The 17331-nt window shown below is 38.9% G+C and overlaps 1 protein-coding gene across 1 annotated transcript in view; it reads right to left on the reverse strand.

The window, feature by feature from the left end:
* The window catches only part of TNKS2 (tankyrase 2), a 30436-nt gene extending 13380 nt beyond the window's left edge, over positions 1-17056 (reverse strand). Inside the window, exons 1-14 of the mRNA XM_065843001.2 lie at positions 16794-17056; positions 10216-10440; positions 9144-9239; positions 8792-8828; positions 8370-8445; positions 7200-7294; positions 5939-6005; positions 4113-4299; positions 3073-3194; positions 2474-2565; positions 2304-2382; positions 1465-1636; positions 679-758; positions 103-248 (exon numbers count right to left, since the gene is read on the reverse strand). Of these exons, the coding sequence (XP_065699073.1) occupies positions 103-248; positions 679-758; positions 1465-1636; positions 2304-2382; positions 2474-2565; positions 3073-3194; positions 4113-4299; positions 5939-6005; positions 7200-7294; positions 8370-8445; positions 8792-8828; positions 9144-9239; positions 10216-10440; positions 16794-16995 (1676 nt within the window). The 5' untranslated portion in view covers positions 16996-17056. The remainder of the gene's footprint in view (positions 1-102; positions 249-678; positions 759-1464; positions 1637-2303; positions 2383-2473; positions 2566-3072; positions 3195-4112; positions 4300-5938; positions 6006-7199; positions 7295-8369; positions 8446-8791; positions 8829-9143; positions 9240-10215; positions 10441-16793) is intronic.
* Between the last annotated feature and the right edge of the window lie 275 nt (positions 17057-17331).

Below are 17331 nucleotides of genomic sequence, written 5' to 3' on the forward strand. Positions count from 1 at the left end.
ATGTCTGAATAAAGATGGGATGGTTATCAGCTAGAAATATTCAAGAGCCTGACAGGTACCAGCAACTACAATTGCCATGAAAATGTACGTTTGAGTATTTACCCCTTATCTTTCGCATGCACATCAGCTCCATGCTGGAGAAGATATTCAACAACAGATACCCTATTATATCCAGCTGCAAAATGAAGTGGTGTAGACTGACGTCCTTCAATATCTCTGCAGTTCACGCTTTGAACTGTACAAAGTTTCTGTGAAATCCCCAAAACAAAACATACATCACTATATAGAGTGTTGGTACAGTTTCAGTTTAGTCATAAAATGTTGTTACACACCTAATTTTGAAAAGCTGCTTTCATTTAAAAGAGGGTTTATTTCTTCATTTATTTTTACATAAAACCTTTACTTTTCACAGATTGTGTCCCCCCAAAAAAATTAAATACTCCTTCCTCCCAAATCCACACCTTTGACTTCTTATTTACTCTTTTATAAAAGACAGGTTTCTGGAGGGAGTGAACATGAATTACATTTTGTCATCTATAATATTTGTGCAAAACAAAGGTTTTAGGACACAGATCACAACTCTAAAGCAGACAGTGAAGGGCTGCGTGATTGCTTGTTTTAAGAAATTACAGTTTGGGGTATAATTCCCTCTCACTTTTAGGACAGGTTTAAACTTACTTTTACAGTATCCACATCTCCAGCCTTTGCAGCCTCCAGCAACTGTCGATCTGCATCAGAATTACCTAATGGGATACCTTCTGCAAAACAAAGGAGGTCACATGAGAGGTAGGTGTATGTAGTTGAAGGCATTTGTTAAGACAGGAAATAATTCAGTTATTTCAAGGATTTCCCTTTTAAAAAAAAAAAAGTTAACCAGTCACAAACAAGTTTTGCCTTTTCTTACTATCTACAGCTGTAGCTATTTGCTCTAACAGTATTTGCAAAGTTGCCTTCAGCAATGTGCTTCCTATCCATTTTGAAGTAGTGCAGTACGCACTAAACATTCTTATCTCAGTTTCAGAATTAAGACTATATCAAGAAGCTTATCTATCTGTATGGTGGCCAAACGTTACTCTTGAAAATCCATGTACCCTGTTGCCGCTGCTCATGAATACAAAGCAGCCATTTGTTTATCTTTTGAAACTCATTTTCTACTTACACGATTCCTCCCTCCCTACATCAGGATTTTTCCCAAATCACCCCAGGTGGCTATACCATGAAATATTCTGAGGATTTCTGACAAACTATGTAGCTGAATACTAGAGAGTAAATTATATTGTTAACCCCATCTGAGCAGGCACCCTCCCTGTGTGTGTGGTTATGGAGTAAGAACTGCACAACCCAGTAATGTCTTTTACAGAAAGTACTTTTTTTGTGTTCACTATTATTTCTTGACTTGAAATGGTAAGTAAAATGAAGCACCACATTACTTCAGAAGTGCATCCTGAATAAATCTTGGAGTACCTTGGAGTAGCTGTTGCACACTTTCAGTCCCCATTTGCAAGGCTGTAAAGCCCTGCAGAGACACAATGGAAGGATCACATCCAGAACTCAACAGCAACCTGCAGGTCTGAAGATGACCACAATATGCTGCTCTATGAAGAGAGGTCTGGCCAAGATTATCTAATGCATTAACCTAAAAATAACACAGACAAGAAATATGACCATCAAAACTTAATATTAAAGCTGTTTTCATTACTGACTGGGAGAGTTTTACAAGTATTCTTCTTACTTTAATTAAAATAACATATTCAGTGTATTTCCAAAGGTCATGACGTTTAGAAAGATAAAACTGAAACAAAAGCAGTTCATAAAGTTATAACTACTAATACATTTATTGACAAAGAACAGCTCCCTTTTAGAGCCATGTGAATAATCCAGTAGAAACACTTACAGCAGTTTTACCACATACAGAAGTAGGCCATTATTTTGCTCATGGCAACACAAATCCTCAGTGCTAACTTGTACAATAGCTTCTACCTGCATTGGCTTAGTGAGGTCTTTCAAATTGAGGACTTCCTATGTGTTTCAGTCAAGGTGTATTTAACAACTTAAAACTCTGCACCCAAACGTTACTTCTATGTTCTACTGTTCCTTCGGTTTTGATCACTGCTTCGGAAACTTGACAGCAGTCAGGCTGTACTGATGGACTGATGGCCTATGCCTTCAGTGTATAGATCTACAACCTTCCAAAATGAATTATTTCAGAAAAGTCTGTCTACTCAGCTGTCCATTCTCGTGCCATGAAAATCTATACAGTAGGCAAACCTCACCACAAAAAAAGTATGAATAATAACTCATACCTTAGCTTCATGTTTCACAACCACTTCAACAACATCATTATGAGCCTTTTCTGATGCCACATGCAGAGGAGTCAAGAAGCTTTAAAACAGACAAAAAAAGAATAATTCAGAATATATTTTTCAAAATTTTCTAAACGAATACTTAGCAGTATTCATTTGGAAACACTTACTCTTTTGTTTTTTCATTGATGTTGGCTCCTTTCCTCAGCAGCAATTCGCATACTTGTTTTCTCTTAGGGTATGGAGATGCAGCAGCACAGTGCTGAGAACATTGAAAATTGTAGCATTAACACCTAGCTAGCAACATACAGGTTTTACTGCTTACTGATCAGCTGGCAGTTAAGAGCTGGTTTTGTGCAAAGACAACAGAAAAAAACCCCAAGCATGTAAAAGCTTATTAATTTGGGAGATTCCACATGGGCTTTTGGATTTACTCTGGTATTTTCCAGAGCTCCATCTCTACTAACTGCTGGAAACCTTCAAGCTTTACAAACTAAGCTAATGTATGTAGCTTGTTGTTGCTTAAAACTAGACTATTGTACAGAAAAAGAGTAATTTAGACAACCTAAAATAAATGGGAAATTTGGATCAGTCTTAACATTAAGAACAAAATATTAATCAATGTTACCTGTTTAAGTAGACACTGGATATTCCAGGTTGGTCTGAATTACACTGTTTAATGCTGAAATTTTTAGTCCTAAGCTATCACCTAGTATGTTTAGGTCAGCCACAACACATGCAGAATAATTAAGAAATCTTGTGGTATTACCAGTGCTGTCTCATGTGTTTGAGGATGTTTGAAGTTCACTGTCTCCAAAGAAAGATGTTTCTTTATACGAGCTACATCTGATTCTCTTGCAGCCTGTAGCAGTGAGTGACCTTTGAATTCATCTTTAGAAGAAACAAAAACACACCAGAAGGTTACACTCTTAACTCAAGAAGGATCAAGATGATTGTTTCTTTCAGATAAAAATGCTCATTTTATTCAGCAGACCATGGTACAGGTATTTCCAACTCAGACTTAAGCTTTTACATGACTAGACAGAACTTGCTAGCTAATTCAAAACACTACAGGAATTCGTTTTGTTTCTAAACCAAAGCCAGAGACATCCAAACTGGCTGAACAAGATCTGTTTCACTCACCACTGTTCTAGGTTCCACTCTTCGCACACATAAATCCCTACTCCTGACCTGTTTTTGCAAAAACATTTCTAGATTCTATATGAAGTCTAATGTAGTATTTACTGATAATTTTTCTATGTATCCCAGAAAATTGTTGTTTGATCGCTCAAGGACAGAATTCGAGGGCATCCTTTTCAACTCCCTAAGTTTGCTGGACAAAAATCAATGCCTTCCATAAATTTCTTTGATCTTTCAGCAATTGTGGCATACTCAAACACATTCACCATTCTGAACTGCTATGTTTTCCTTTCTTCAAACAAAAGACAGTGGAAAAAAACTATACTATTTCAACAGCATTGATGCAATGACAGGAGCAAGCATGGAAAATGAAAGTGTGAAAGTGCACTGGCAAGGTTGTGAGGGAAAGCATATATTCAGGAAAGAAAAGCCACAAACCCCACCACAACCACATGACTATAAAACTGACAATAAAATTATTTTAAATGCCTACATTTGGAAAATCTAGCAATCTCAATTTATAAACAGTGAAATGTACTGTCCAGCATTGTAAAACTGCTTGGAAAGTGTAAACATCTTCCAAATCTGACTTCTGGCAGGTCACTGGATAGGGAACCTAAGTATACATTACAATCTGTAACTGTAAAACTGATCTCACTTTATACTCACATGCTAATCGTTCTTTTAACTGAGGTGTTGGAGCCAAATCAATGGTGCTCTTGTTGTGACAGTTCAACAGTGTTGGGTCAGCACCGTAACTTAACAAAAGAGAACATACTTCCACTCTGTTCTTAGAAGCTGCTTCATGCAGAGGGGTGAACTGCCACAGATCCATCGCATTGACACATGCTCCATGCTTGAAAGGAAAAGGAGTATAAAAGACACAATATCAGTAACAGATCATTAGAAAGACTTCTGTCATTAGTTTCAATCCAGTAGACTGTTAAAATAAGAATCAATGCTTGTATGCAGACTGTATCCATTCTCCAGACATTAATTTTCAGTATAACACAACATTTCAGCATATTGCGGTTTTTAATTCTTTATTGTCTCACAGGTTCATCCAAAGAAGCTAAAGGCAGACTAGCCTTTCCAGACTTTTTCCAGCGTCTCTAAAAGGAGAGTAGCTCTGCTACAGGTCAAATCTGAGAAAGAGCCTAAAATTCATATACTCCAAATCATCTTTGAACAAGCATTTCTTACTGCTCTAGAAAAAGTGTAGAGTGAACAGCTGCACTAAAAATAAATACATGTTTTGTGAATAATCCCCAAGACATGAATGCCAAGGAGACAGGTAAAACTGAGTTCAATTCAAAACTTTTAAGTACAAAGTTATGCAAATAATACTCTCGGATGTTTGATATTTGTGTAATTCTTCTCCAATAACACTCTGTGTGCCCCTTGAATCCTGTCTGCAAGCAAGTCTGATAGGATATGCTCTTTCCCATCCCTCCTGTTAAAGCTGTAGCGTGTTGCAAAAAATAAGTCAAAACTCACTGGAACAGAAATCCACCAGGGAATACAACTCCAGCTTAACAGTTAAGATATACAGTGGTGTCTAGGCAAAAGGTTTTTCTTTGTCTAGTACCAAACTGTACAGATTCACTTTGCAATTGGCCTCTGAAGCGGGACAAAAAAAAAAAAAAAAAAAGAAAAATCTGGACTATTTATACTTACTATATGCTTATTTCAATATTTTTTACGTATTTTTTGCTAAGTTAATAGAAAGACACATGGAATTAGTGGCGACTGAGACACATAGGACAGAGTAGAAACAGCTATTCCCTGAGCATCCAAACATCTAGAGCATTCCCAGCTGTTACAATGACCACAATTTGGTGCAGCAGCTGAGCATGGGCACAGTTGGGTGGACAATACTCACAGATTTTTGCAGGCCACATCTTTGAGCCACTAGTTTGACAAGCATCATACTTTATCTTCAAGACTAACATAATCCAGATAAGTCACTTCAGTTCTGACAGAAAAAGTGACACATTTTTCTTTCTTTGGGGTGAAGGCTACAATTCAGGGCCAGATCTGATGTAAAGTTCATTCCCTCAAGAGACTAATTACTGTCTAATGTTAAAACATGATTTTTACCATTCAAACACCTCTTAATACTTTGCCTTCTGAAACAGTCTTCTATTGTCAAACTCGTAATATTGCTCAGGTTTTGTGAGGTTTTTTTTGTGGGTTTTTTGGGTGAGGGTGGGAAGGTTGAGATAAGAATTACTTACTTGGTGGTACAAAACCATTCAACTTTTGAGCAGAGAGAGTTACAAGCAGAAAGCACACTTATAAGGAAAAAGCTTCCTTGCAAGCAGAAGATTCTGTAGCTCCAGGTTTATAATCACTAATATGTAGAGCAAAAGCAATCTATCACTCTTTAAGTTTTGTAAATATAAGTACAAAATAAAAATATACACAACTTGCACTTGTCTATTATAAATAGTTCTTATCTAATAATATGCAATTTAAGCTCTTCAAAGACCAACCTTTACTAGAAGCTCTGTTACTTCATAATGACCATAGGAACAGGCATTGTGAAGTGGCACCAAATCTCTATATAGGAGAGAATGGGGAAGGATTATTATCTTAGTGTGCATATTTCAATTCCAAATGCATCTGTAACATTAGAGATTATGGCACTATGTTATACCTTGATAATTTTACAAAAATAGTATCAGAAATGTTCAAATGAAGTCAAGGGGAAATAAGTAACTGGAGAAGAATCCAGAAAATCCCATCAGCATTTTTCAGAACAACAAACTTTTAAAATAATCTGAAGATGAGAAATTAATTGCACTGTCTTACTGCAAAAGAAATTGTTCTGCTCAGTCAGAACCCGAGGCAGGAAGAACTATCCGCAGGGGGTTTTCAGGAGAGACAGTAATAATTTCCTTTTCCACAACAATATTGCTGCAAGATTATCTTCTCCCTTGGAAACTAAAGAAGTTTTACTGGCTGATGTTTAAGTAACTGTACATATTCTACACTAACAGCAGAGTCAGAGGTTTTAAAGCCAGCCCTCTCAAACCTAGTGGTTTTAAGAGCAAATGAGAAATTGCCCAAAGCAAATACTTGCACTGTGGGCTAGTAAGGGAGAAATGACAAAAGAGAATTCCAAGCCCAAAGGGACAATTAAAGCTGTCTGATCAGGCAGCTCTTTTTGTAGCTGTGAAGTAATCCTAGGAAAAAAGGAGGAATAAGAGTTTGCTTTCCATGATCTTTAATGTACATAAATACACAATTTAAAAATAGGGTTTTTGTTATATTTTATGTAACTACATTAACTTAGCATGTCTATATTTCACTACTTTTCCTAACATAATAACCAAACACTTGAAAATGTAGTCCAAATAAAACCTCTGGGCAACTGATCTTATATTTTATCACATTATTTGCAAAAAGAAGTGTAGAAACTTAAAGTAGAAAGAAAATTAGGATTGATTAAGTCATCAAAATATTTGCTGACTTCATAGGGGTGTATGAATGTATTTCATTAAACAAAAGATCACCATTTGGCTAATGATACCTAAAAGGCAGAATGATGTATGGTCAGCTTAATTTGGATTCTACTGATTCACAACACTTAACCCTATACACCTTGTGTTTTTCTCATAACATAAAGGTTAAAGATTGCATACCGGTCTCAAGCTAGAAATTCTTTATGTTTAAAATAGTATTACTGGTTTTTACATCATCTCAACTTCTAACAAATTCTGTTTATTCTGAACACAGGAAAAATGAACCTACCCTTTATCCTTAGCATGTACGTCAGCCCCATGTTGCAGTAAGAGCTGTACTATTTTTACACGGTTATACCCAGCTGCTAAATGTAAAGGAGTAGACTGCAACGACAGAATGTAGAAGCAATCAGTAACACAAAATCAAGGGTTCATTTTATATTTATTTTTTTCAAAACTTGTTAACATTGCTAATTACTGAAGTCGCAAAAATACCTGCAACATAGGAAAAAGGAAAAAAAAAAAAAGTGCTTGAAATCAGACATTTGATAACTGTGTTAATTGTTTACTGACTTCTCTTAGAGTCATCATGAACACAAATCCTGATTAAGTTTAGACATTATCAACAGAGATTCTTGTTAACGTCAGTGAGTGTAGTATGTTCATGGGGTGCAGGGAAAACTTAGTCTTCTCCTGTAAATTCTCACTCTCCACAGAGCAGTCACATAACTGCTCTGTGATCTTCCCTAGCAAACCCATTCTAGCATATCCATCAGCAGCACCAAGGGCAAAGCTACAAATTAGTGAAATCTTATCCTCTTCATTTACAAACTGGGTTTGTACAGTTCCTAGAAGAGGAGTCTTATAACTAGAAGATGTGAAAATAGAGATGCAAAGGCATTTTGGAGATCCCAACATCTTACCACAAAGTCTTAAATAGGAAAATTCATTCAAGCAAAACCTAAACGAATGAGTACACACAGTTAATGAAAATGAGGATGCCAAAAATTGATTCTCAGTGATCTAAAGCTCTGTAGGCTAAGGGCTGAACCCAGGAGACTACAATGATTTTTTTTAATGGAGATTTTGAACATTTTTCATGTAGTTCTTTACCAATACTTATATCTATGAACAGCTCGTTCCCAAAAGAGCAGTGACAACCTGCCTAGGGTGTATGGCAAATAAGGGGCCTGTGTGTCTCTAGGAAAGTGACAAGAATCTATGAGAAGGCTTCTCTATTACTGCAGACATGAAGGTCAAACAGAAGTTCCAATTGAAAAGATATTTGTTTATTGCTCATAGATGGAAATACCTACATTGTCCTTTTAAGGCTGAACAAACAAAAAGAATCAGCTAGCTGCTAGAGAGGTACAATCTTATTTTCCCACATATATTAAAGAAAATAACTGGGAAACACATAAGAGTGAACTAATTCTACAACAGGTTTAAACAAAAATACCTTTCTGCCATCACTTGCATGACAGTTAACGTTTAACGGTGTAAGAAGAGACATCATCTTTTCTTCATTTCCAGTCCTGGAAAACAAGATATGAAATGGACAGAATCCTTTTTTTTCCAGTTTTTAGTAGCTTATTATGTTTTTATATTTTTGCTTGCTATAATGTTCAGCAGATCTGTTCAGAAGTCATACATTACTTCTATACTGTCAGCACTAAAGGAAAGGCAAAAGGCATTTACAGTATTATTTTCGTGGCTTTATTCACAGATAACAGGCCAAGTTCAGCATCTAGATGGAATGCCAGCTGAAAAGTTATACATATATATACATATATATACACACACACACACATTAATTACATACAAACCCCAGACAATTCTGAAAATATAACAAAATTCCTGATATCTTCCAAACATGCATACCTGGCGCTTTCTAAGAGTTCATCTTTCTTGTATTCACCTGGAAGACAAAGGTGAGATTCTTTAGTTGTTAAATAAATTATCTATACTTGTGAAATTCACTACTTATCCTCCTCTTTCAAATTTTAGAGAACATAAGTGCTAAAAATCTGACAGTTGATGACTGAGCTAGCACAATAAACTGTTTATGCAGAACACATTCCATGACTGAGATGATGAAGGCCATATGGGAACTTCTATTTAGAATTACAAAACAGTGAGAAGTACCATCAGAAAGAAAAAAAAAAACTAAAATACTGTATTACATTAATTTGACTGTTATTAGTCATAATGTAATCTAAAGATTATCACTTACCAGTCAGCACTGCTTTCGCAGACGGATCTGCTAAATCCAAAGCTGTTCTTCCATCTGTGTTCCGGATGGTTGGTTCAGCACCATGCTGCAGCAGTACTACAAAATGCCAAAGTTTTCCATGACAAAACAATTCTACAAGACAAGGCTTATGAGATGTATCATTACTGTAAGCAATAAGCAACAAAAGAAAGATCCAGTTACTGATTCTAACTTCCCCTTGCAAATTTTTGATGATAGAATTCCTTAACATCAGCTGTGAACAGTTTAACTAGTGAAACATGCCTGTATACATTTTATGAGAAAAGAGCAGAGCAGAAGTGGGACAAGTACAGATTGGCAGGAGGCAATCTCAGCTGAAAGACACTGATTGAGGTACCACACAAAGCAGTAGCTACATTTTATCAGCTCCAGAGCACTCTGCCTCAAATCCACAAGTGCTTGTGCCTGCCCTACACTGTATGCAGCCATAGCAGGCCATGCATCTTGCACTGATATTGGGGACAAACAGGCAATGTTATATATGCAAGTCTCCATATGTTCTCCTTAATAAAGTAAATCGGAGCAAACCACACAATCACAAAACTAGTTTATTGACCTCATACATAACTTTCTACCTCTTCCTAACTCTTAAGAACTGTGTAGGAAAAACAAGTGGTCAATAATTGAAGCTTAGCTCCTACCCTTAACTAATTTAATATGGTTGCTACATACAGAGACAGAATGAATCCACTATTAAAACAAGTTTTGTTCTGTCGACTGCACTGCAAGCAGCAGCAGAAGACAGCATAAGAGTCTGGGCTGGAGTAGAAGAGACTCTAGCTCCATAATGTCACTCTAAAGCTCTTTTCCCATTATGTCAATGTGAACCTTTATACTCAGGTGATTATAAAAAACAGATCTAAAAACTTGTTTCTTATAAAACTGGCATATAAATTTAGGTTTATAAAATATCTTTAGTTTTGATCCTTATACCAGCCACAGCTTCAAAGAGTAAAAATGGTCTTCAAAAGGTTCTTGATTTTTCACAGTGAAAAGAAATGAGTCAGTCACAGGAAGAGTAGGAGAATATTACCAATGCAGACATCTGTCTTGCCCTTAATGGCAGCTTCATGAAGGGGAGTGTAATTCCAATTATCCCGAGCATTAGGATCTGCACCGTGCCGCAAAAGAAGATTGACAACTTCGGCATGACCAAAAGAGCAAGCATTGTGAAGAGGAATAAGGCCTCCATCATCTCGTGCGTGGACATTGGCACCACTTTGAAGTAAATATTCAACTACATCCTTCCGACCAAAACCTGGAAGACATAAAGGGAAGAAAGGTATCAGCGTGGGTTAAAAGAGTTCCTTGTCTCACACACAGAGGTTAAACCAACTAACAGTAACCACTCTAAAAAACAATTGCAACTGGCATTCTTTAGTAAAAGAACATTTACACACTAAGGCTATTTTTGAAAACCCTAAAAATTACATTAAAACCAGCAGAAAAGTAACATTCAAGATTACTGGAACAATTAATATCTTGAAAGGGCTCCCATGAGTCAACAGCTTATTGCAAACATAACAAAAAGAACAAAAAAAACCGACAACAAAACCTCTTTTTAAGTAATTTTATATGGCTATTAAGCCAAACTACATTTTGCATGATACTCTGCCCACTCAAAGCCAGTTTGTGGAAGGATCAATACTGAGCCCAGGGAGCAGTAAGGATGAGACTGGCTACAAGCCAATGCACATACAATTCATATTCTAAGCTTTTAAAAAAAGGTTCCTTTAATATGACAAGTATTTTACAGAAACATGTTGCTTGTTGTGGTTTTTTTTTTTTTGGTTGGTTGTTTTTTTCAAGCACATAAGCAGCACTGCTCTCAGGTTAAAACTAGAAGTATGAATGGCTATTTGCTTTCTAAGGAATAATTAAGATAATGTGCACACAGCTTCCATCTTTGAAACAATCACTTAAGAAAACCCCTATGGACATATAAAGCTTATCTGAGACCATTCTCTATTGAAGAAATTTATCATGAGAGTATGCGTAACCATAATTTAAAGATATTCATAATGTCTATTTTCAGCGATGCCTAAAATGATTATAAATATTTGATCATGACTGAAGCACAGAAATAGTCTTACACATTCTGAGGCACTTTTTTACAATCCTGCGATTCAATTTAGTAGACAGCAAAAAAATATGTCCACTTGCACATTTGGGGTTAGAAACATACCATAAATAAGGTAATTACTCTTATAAGTGCATTCTATAGTTACTATTGCTTAATTTCAGCTGTATTTTGCACATTTATATAACAGCAAATAAACCAGGACATCAAACTTACCAACTGCATCCATGTTTTCTCCAGTATCTTCACAAGAGGACAGAATAACTTAAGACTTCTGCCTGTAGTCATTACACCCATCTGGTCACATTCCAAAGGCCACTGCCTACAGAAATCCCCCAAAGGTTTCACACAGGTCTGTCTGGGTCTCAGGATTATTAGGGCAGGTAAGAGCCATGTTTTGTATGTATCAGACTTGTGCCAAGTACCTTCTGGGAAATAACCTGCATCTGCAGGACTTGGCATTCCTTGCTTTAAATATGAGTTGCAAACTGTTTTCCTGAAGAGGTGCAGAACTGGGTGGGGACGAAGTCTTGGGCTTTTCCCTAAGCCTGAATCATGACACAGTTGCCAACATCAGTGATACGCAGACTGTAGCAAATTTGGACTGTGTAACAACTCATCCATGGAACATCAATAGGTAGGTATTGAGTTCATGCAATCATAACCTAGAAATTTCAGTGACATTTCAGTGACAAAGTTACAGAAATGTATGAGAAGTGCCAGCACCTTAGTTACAACTGAATGTCTTTGTTTAGTTGCAACTCAGCTTTTTCATAGCGCATTAACTAAACCTGACTATTCAGTAAATCCTTCTCCCAGACGGACAGCAACCGGAATTTTTAAGCAAAAAGCACTTTTGCTACTCAGAGTTCGAGAAACAAACACTGCCATTATTAAGCAATTTCTGGATCCTGCTTGCTGAGTGATCTTGTATACAAGCTGTATAAGCAAAAACCAAAAAGGCTAGAAAAGGTATTCAGAAAAGCCTTTATTAAATTCTATTTTTCCCCCTCTTCCCTCAGAAGTCTGGTAAGAAAACCCATTTCCCACAGATTCCTGATTATTATAAAAATAAGTTTATGTGCAACTTTTTAACCCCAGAATGAACTCCAAGGTATTTTCAAGTAACAGCCACAAGACTAGACTGACAATGTGCTTCAATATTTTAAAATACATTACTAATAATACAAATCTTGGTTTGCTAGCACCTTGACTTCAATAGAACCACAAACTGCACAGCAAATTCACTTCTGAGTCTCAACATTACAGTTACCCGTCTCATAACTAACAGAAGGCACCCTGCCTGTCCTAACAGCAAACAGGAGCTCTGCACACTTCAGATGAGAACTGGATCAGACCCATGGTTCATGCAAAAACAATCTACCCGCACAAGAAGTCATGTTCAATGCACAGGCATGCTGCCAAAAAAAATCAGTACCTATTAACATATACCCATGCAGCCATATTGTCTATAAATTACATCCAGCATATTTCTAATTATTAAATATATTTAGCTTTTATAACTAGATATAATAAATATTGTTGCCTTACATGTGTCCTCGTGAATTCTCATCTTCAAAATTTCAATAAATTGTTTCTAGTCTGAATGTATTCTCTAAATTTGCTAAATTCTTCAATGATCTACTCAGATGAGACTTTTTACAAGCCCTACAAAGGCACCAAAGCTGTTACTTTACGACAGACTGTCTGGTATCATCTTCTTCTTCCTGTACCAAAAAAGGTTTTCCAGAACTGCTTTAGTTATGTTAGAAAAGCCTCTGATCAAATTCTCTGTCCAGAAGCTACACTTCTGGTAGCTAAACATCGCTCTTTATTGTGGTTTAACCTGGCAGGCAGCTAAGCACCACTGACAACCATTCGCTCACTGCTCCCCCACCAGAGGGATGAGGGAGAGAATCAGAAAAAAGGTAAACCTCATGCATTAAGATAAAGACAGTTTAATAGAACAGGAAGGGAAAATACTATTAGTAATAATAATAGAATATATAAAACAAGTGATGCACAATGGAATTGCTCACAACCTGTTGACAGCTACCTAGCCAGTTACTGAGCAGCAGACGCAGCCCCCTGGACAGCTCCCCAGGTTTATACACTGAGCATGATGTCATTTGTTATGACACATCCCTTTGGTCAGCCTGGGTCAGCTGTCCTGGCTGTGTCACCTCCCTGTTTCTTGTTCACCTGCAGTCTTCTGGCTGAAAAGTCCTTGACTTGGTATAAAACCTGCTTAGCAACAACCAAAACATCAGTGTATTACCAACATTCTTCTCATACTAAATCAAAACCACCAGTATACCAGCTACTAGGAAGAATATTAACTCTATCCCAACCAAAACTAGGGCATTTGTACAGAAGAGATTCCTGACTCTCAAAGCTTTGAGGTATAGCCATGTTTTTTGAATGGAAAATACCAACCTTAGCAGGAATCAATATCATAATTGAAAATCAGCTGTAGTGAACCTCATGATAGGTGTAGATAATTCCCCTGAATGTCCTCTATTTAGTATATAGGTTCAATCAGATACAGTTCATGAGCAACCCATAGCTTCTCTCAGTGCAGATCCTGCAACCATTCAAAAATAACCTAAGTAGTATAGCAACACCCCTAAATTACTTAAAATTATTTTAAGGTTGAGACAGGCTCATTTACATCATATCAATTTTTGCAACTTGTCTTCAGCACTGACTGCACAGCAGGGATTCCTTACTTCCGTGTGGAAGCATCTGTACGAGAGGGCACCATATATGGAAAGAGAAGTACCTCCTCATTATTTTCTAAAGGATGTATATGTACAGAGGAAGTGGCCAAACTCTGTATGATGGTCTCCTTCCTCTCTCTTGTGTTCACTGAGAATGGAAAGAGAGGACAGACTTTGCTGACATAGGGAAGGGAGCCACTACCTACTGTAACAGTTCCTCTTTGCTATTAGTCCACTTCTGCAAAAAACATTTCACTGCTTTTTTTTTTTAAATACATTGTCATTTTTAAAGGGTGGATTTTTTTTTCGCTCTTGAGCTTCTATCAAAAGACCAATTATATGGTATCACAGCTTGCAACTATGCAAGATAACTGTCTCTTCATCATTATCACTTTATTTCCTATTGCAAAGTAGAAGGGCTACCCATGGCCTCCTGCTGGCAACTCTTCTACCATCTATGACAGACGAGCAGCTTGCTGCACTTATTGCTCCCTGAAAAGTTACCAACTTTTTAGCTGATAAATCCTGAATGTTAATCACAATAGAAACTCTTCTTAACTGTATATATACATATATACACACACACACGCATATATATAATTTACTTATTTACAGTTGCTGTCATGTCATAATTGATATTTACCTAATTTTGATGGGACAAAAAGCTAACAGAAACAACTGAGTGCCAGTTGTTCTCCTCTGCCCCAGGTGTTCTATTTTTAAATGAATTTTAGTTTGCAGGAAGGGCACTTTGGTTCCTGCTGAGTCCCTGAAACCTTGTGCTTCTTTCAAGTTTAACATACACTGGATTGACTTGAAGAAGTACATGTAGCATATGGTGAGAGAGGACTGAGCCTATTATGTTGCAAAAGGTGGTGGGTTCTTGACTTAAGCTTCAGTACAACTTATCTACCACCCACACAATTGTGTACTACAAAATCCAAAAAGCAACCTTCACTAGGATCCCAATATATATCGCTTCTAATAATGATGCACACCTAGGGAAAGCTTGTAATATTTAAAAAATATATTTTAAAATCCACCTTTACAAAATAATATACGGAAAAAAGAACAATTTAGTTTATTTCTTTAAATTGTTAGCTAAAATCTGCGAAAAGACTTAAAAAATGGAACGCAAGTTCAGACTCCAGAATGCCACTGCCAAAAGAAAAAAGGGCAACAGAAAACCTGCCTTCATATTTCAGCTCCCCCTCTTCCATGAAACAAGTCTTGAAACTGCACGAAACTAACTATAGAGTTTTGTTATGTATTTTCTAAGAACACACATCAAGAATAAACAAAGGAAGAACACAGCAGACTTTTGCTTTATTTCCTGGAATGTAATTTCCTTTAGAGACACAAGACAAAAGAAGGTGTATTATTCCAACTGTGAATAATGGGGGAAAAGCAAACCAAAACCAATAACCCCAAATCCAGGAGTTACTTATGTCCATCTTTCACACTGAGTCTACTGCAAGTAGGCTGACAACAGCAGAGTTCTACCTGAAGCAGTGCAAGAGTGTTAAATCAAGCAGTTACACAAGTATCTTATGTCATGTGTTAACCAGAAACTTTTGGCATCTCTTACAGTCTTGCGAGAGGAGCATTTAATTTCTGTGTATCAAGTCTGAAGTGGGCATAAGCATGGCAATGGCCTCTCCCATTCACAGCCCAACTTGTTTAACATTATAAGTTTAACAACTACATTAACTGATTGCTATACACTTTATAAAGAAAAAGCTTTCTATAGATCAGGAATTCTGTTTTTTAAGTCACTTTTTCAAAATGCAGAAAATATACTCGTTTGTTTAGTAGTTCAGAGTTTATTAGTGAACAGGCAGGACTGTTCCATATAAAAATAGAGCTGCAAAAATGTTTTCCTCTGACAGGATATTTTGTCTCCTGGGCTCTCCTGTTAATCAAGTTTCTTAAATCTGTGAAATGCAACTGAAATGCAACTCCTGATGAGGCTTTCAAGAATTTAGACCTCTTAAGTCTACTGAACACAAGGAAAGGACACCTTAAGTAGAAACCTTCTCCAAAACAATTCAGTGAAGAAACAAACATCTTTATTACTATTGGTGTTGTTTAGGTGAAAAGAGGCTGCTGTCTTCTGCTGCTTGCCAGACTTAGGGTCCCAAATCTAACACTGTAATCAAACCAAAACAAACATCATGAAAACAACAGTCACAGTCAGGTCTTTGTCTGAAAAGGTGGGATGCAATCTTCTGGCCTGTTGCCAGCGAAAGCAGTTGTTCTGTGATGTCAGCTGTTTGCATATTTAAGTCCCAAATTAACAAAGCCTATTTGGTAAAGAGAACACAAAAAGCTTAGGAACAGCATTATCTGACAGGCACCCTTCATGGGTGAAATTCCAAAAATGAGCAGGCTTACTGAAATCAATGGAAGCAGCACTCAGGACATATGTCACCTGTCAGATCTCACACACAACACCACGAACAGTCAGAACCTCAGTCCAGGTGTCCCCAACAGAAGAAACAAAACGCCACCTGTACCACGCAGCAACCAGTGGGTGACACCTCAGCAGCGGGGGTCGCGCCCAGGGCCGGTCACAGCCGCAGGACGGGCGCCGGATGTACACGGGGCCGCTGTGCCCAGCCTCCCCCCGCTGCTGCGAGGCCTGCGCGGAGCCTTCGCACCCAGCGCTTCCCCGCGGTCCGGCCCTGCCAAGGCCCCGCATCGAGAGGGAAGCGGAGGAGCGCGGCCCGGCAGCGGGCCTGGCACCCGGCGGGGCTGTCCCCTGGGCTCCCCTTCCTCACAGAGGCGGTACCGGCGGCCTGAGGCCCGTACCTGCGGCGAAGTGCAGTGGGCTGGACTTCCTGCCTGCCGTGTCGCGGCTGTTTACGTTCTCGGGCCGCACCAGCCGCTTGACCCGCTCCACGTCCCCGTTCCTGCAGGCCTCGAAGAGCTCCCGGGCCGGCTCCCCCGCCGCGCCGCAGCCCGGCGCCTCGGCCAAGGCGGCCGCACCGCCTGCGCACCGCCGCGCCGCCATGCCGGGCCGGGCCCGCCAGAGGCGGCCGAGCAGCCCCCGCCGCCCCGCTCACAGGCCGCGGCACTGCGCGGCGGCAGCTCCGCACACGCGCCGCTGGGCGGGGCGCTCGGCCCGGCGCTGCGCGGCGGAGGGATCCGGGCGGAGCAGCGGAGGCGCAGCTGCCGTCCTCCCTGCGCAGGCGCGCTCCGACAGGCTGGGCACGCGCGGGGCGTGCACGCGTGGGCGGTCACAGGGAGCACGCGCAGTGGCGCGGCTGCCCGCGGGGACGGGGGGTGGTGCCGGGCAGTGCTGGGCGCGCTGGGACGCGGCTCTCGCGGCCTCCGGGCGGCTCGGAGC

This window comes from Patagioenas fasciata, chromosome 8 (genome assembly GCF_037038585.1).
Source record: "Patagioenas fasciata isolate bPatFas1 chromosome 8, bPatFas1.hap1, whole genome shotgun sequence".
NCBI lineage: Eukaryota > Metazoa > Chordata > Aves > Columbiformes > Columbidae > Patagioenas > Patagioenas fasciata.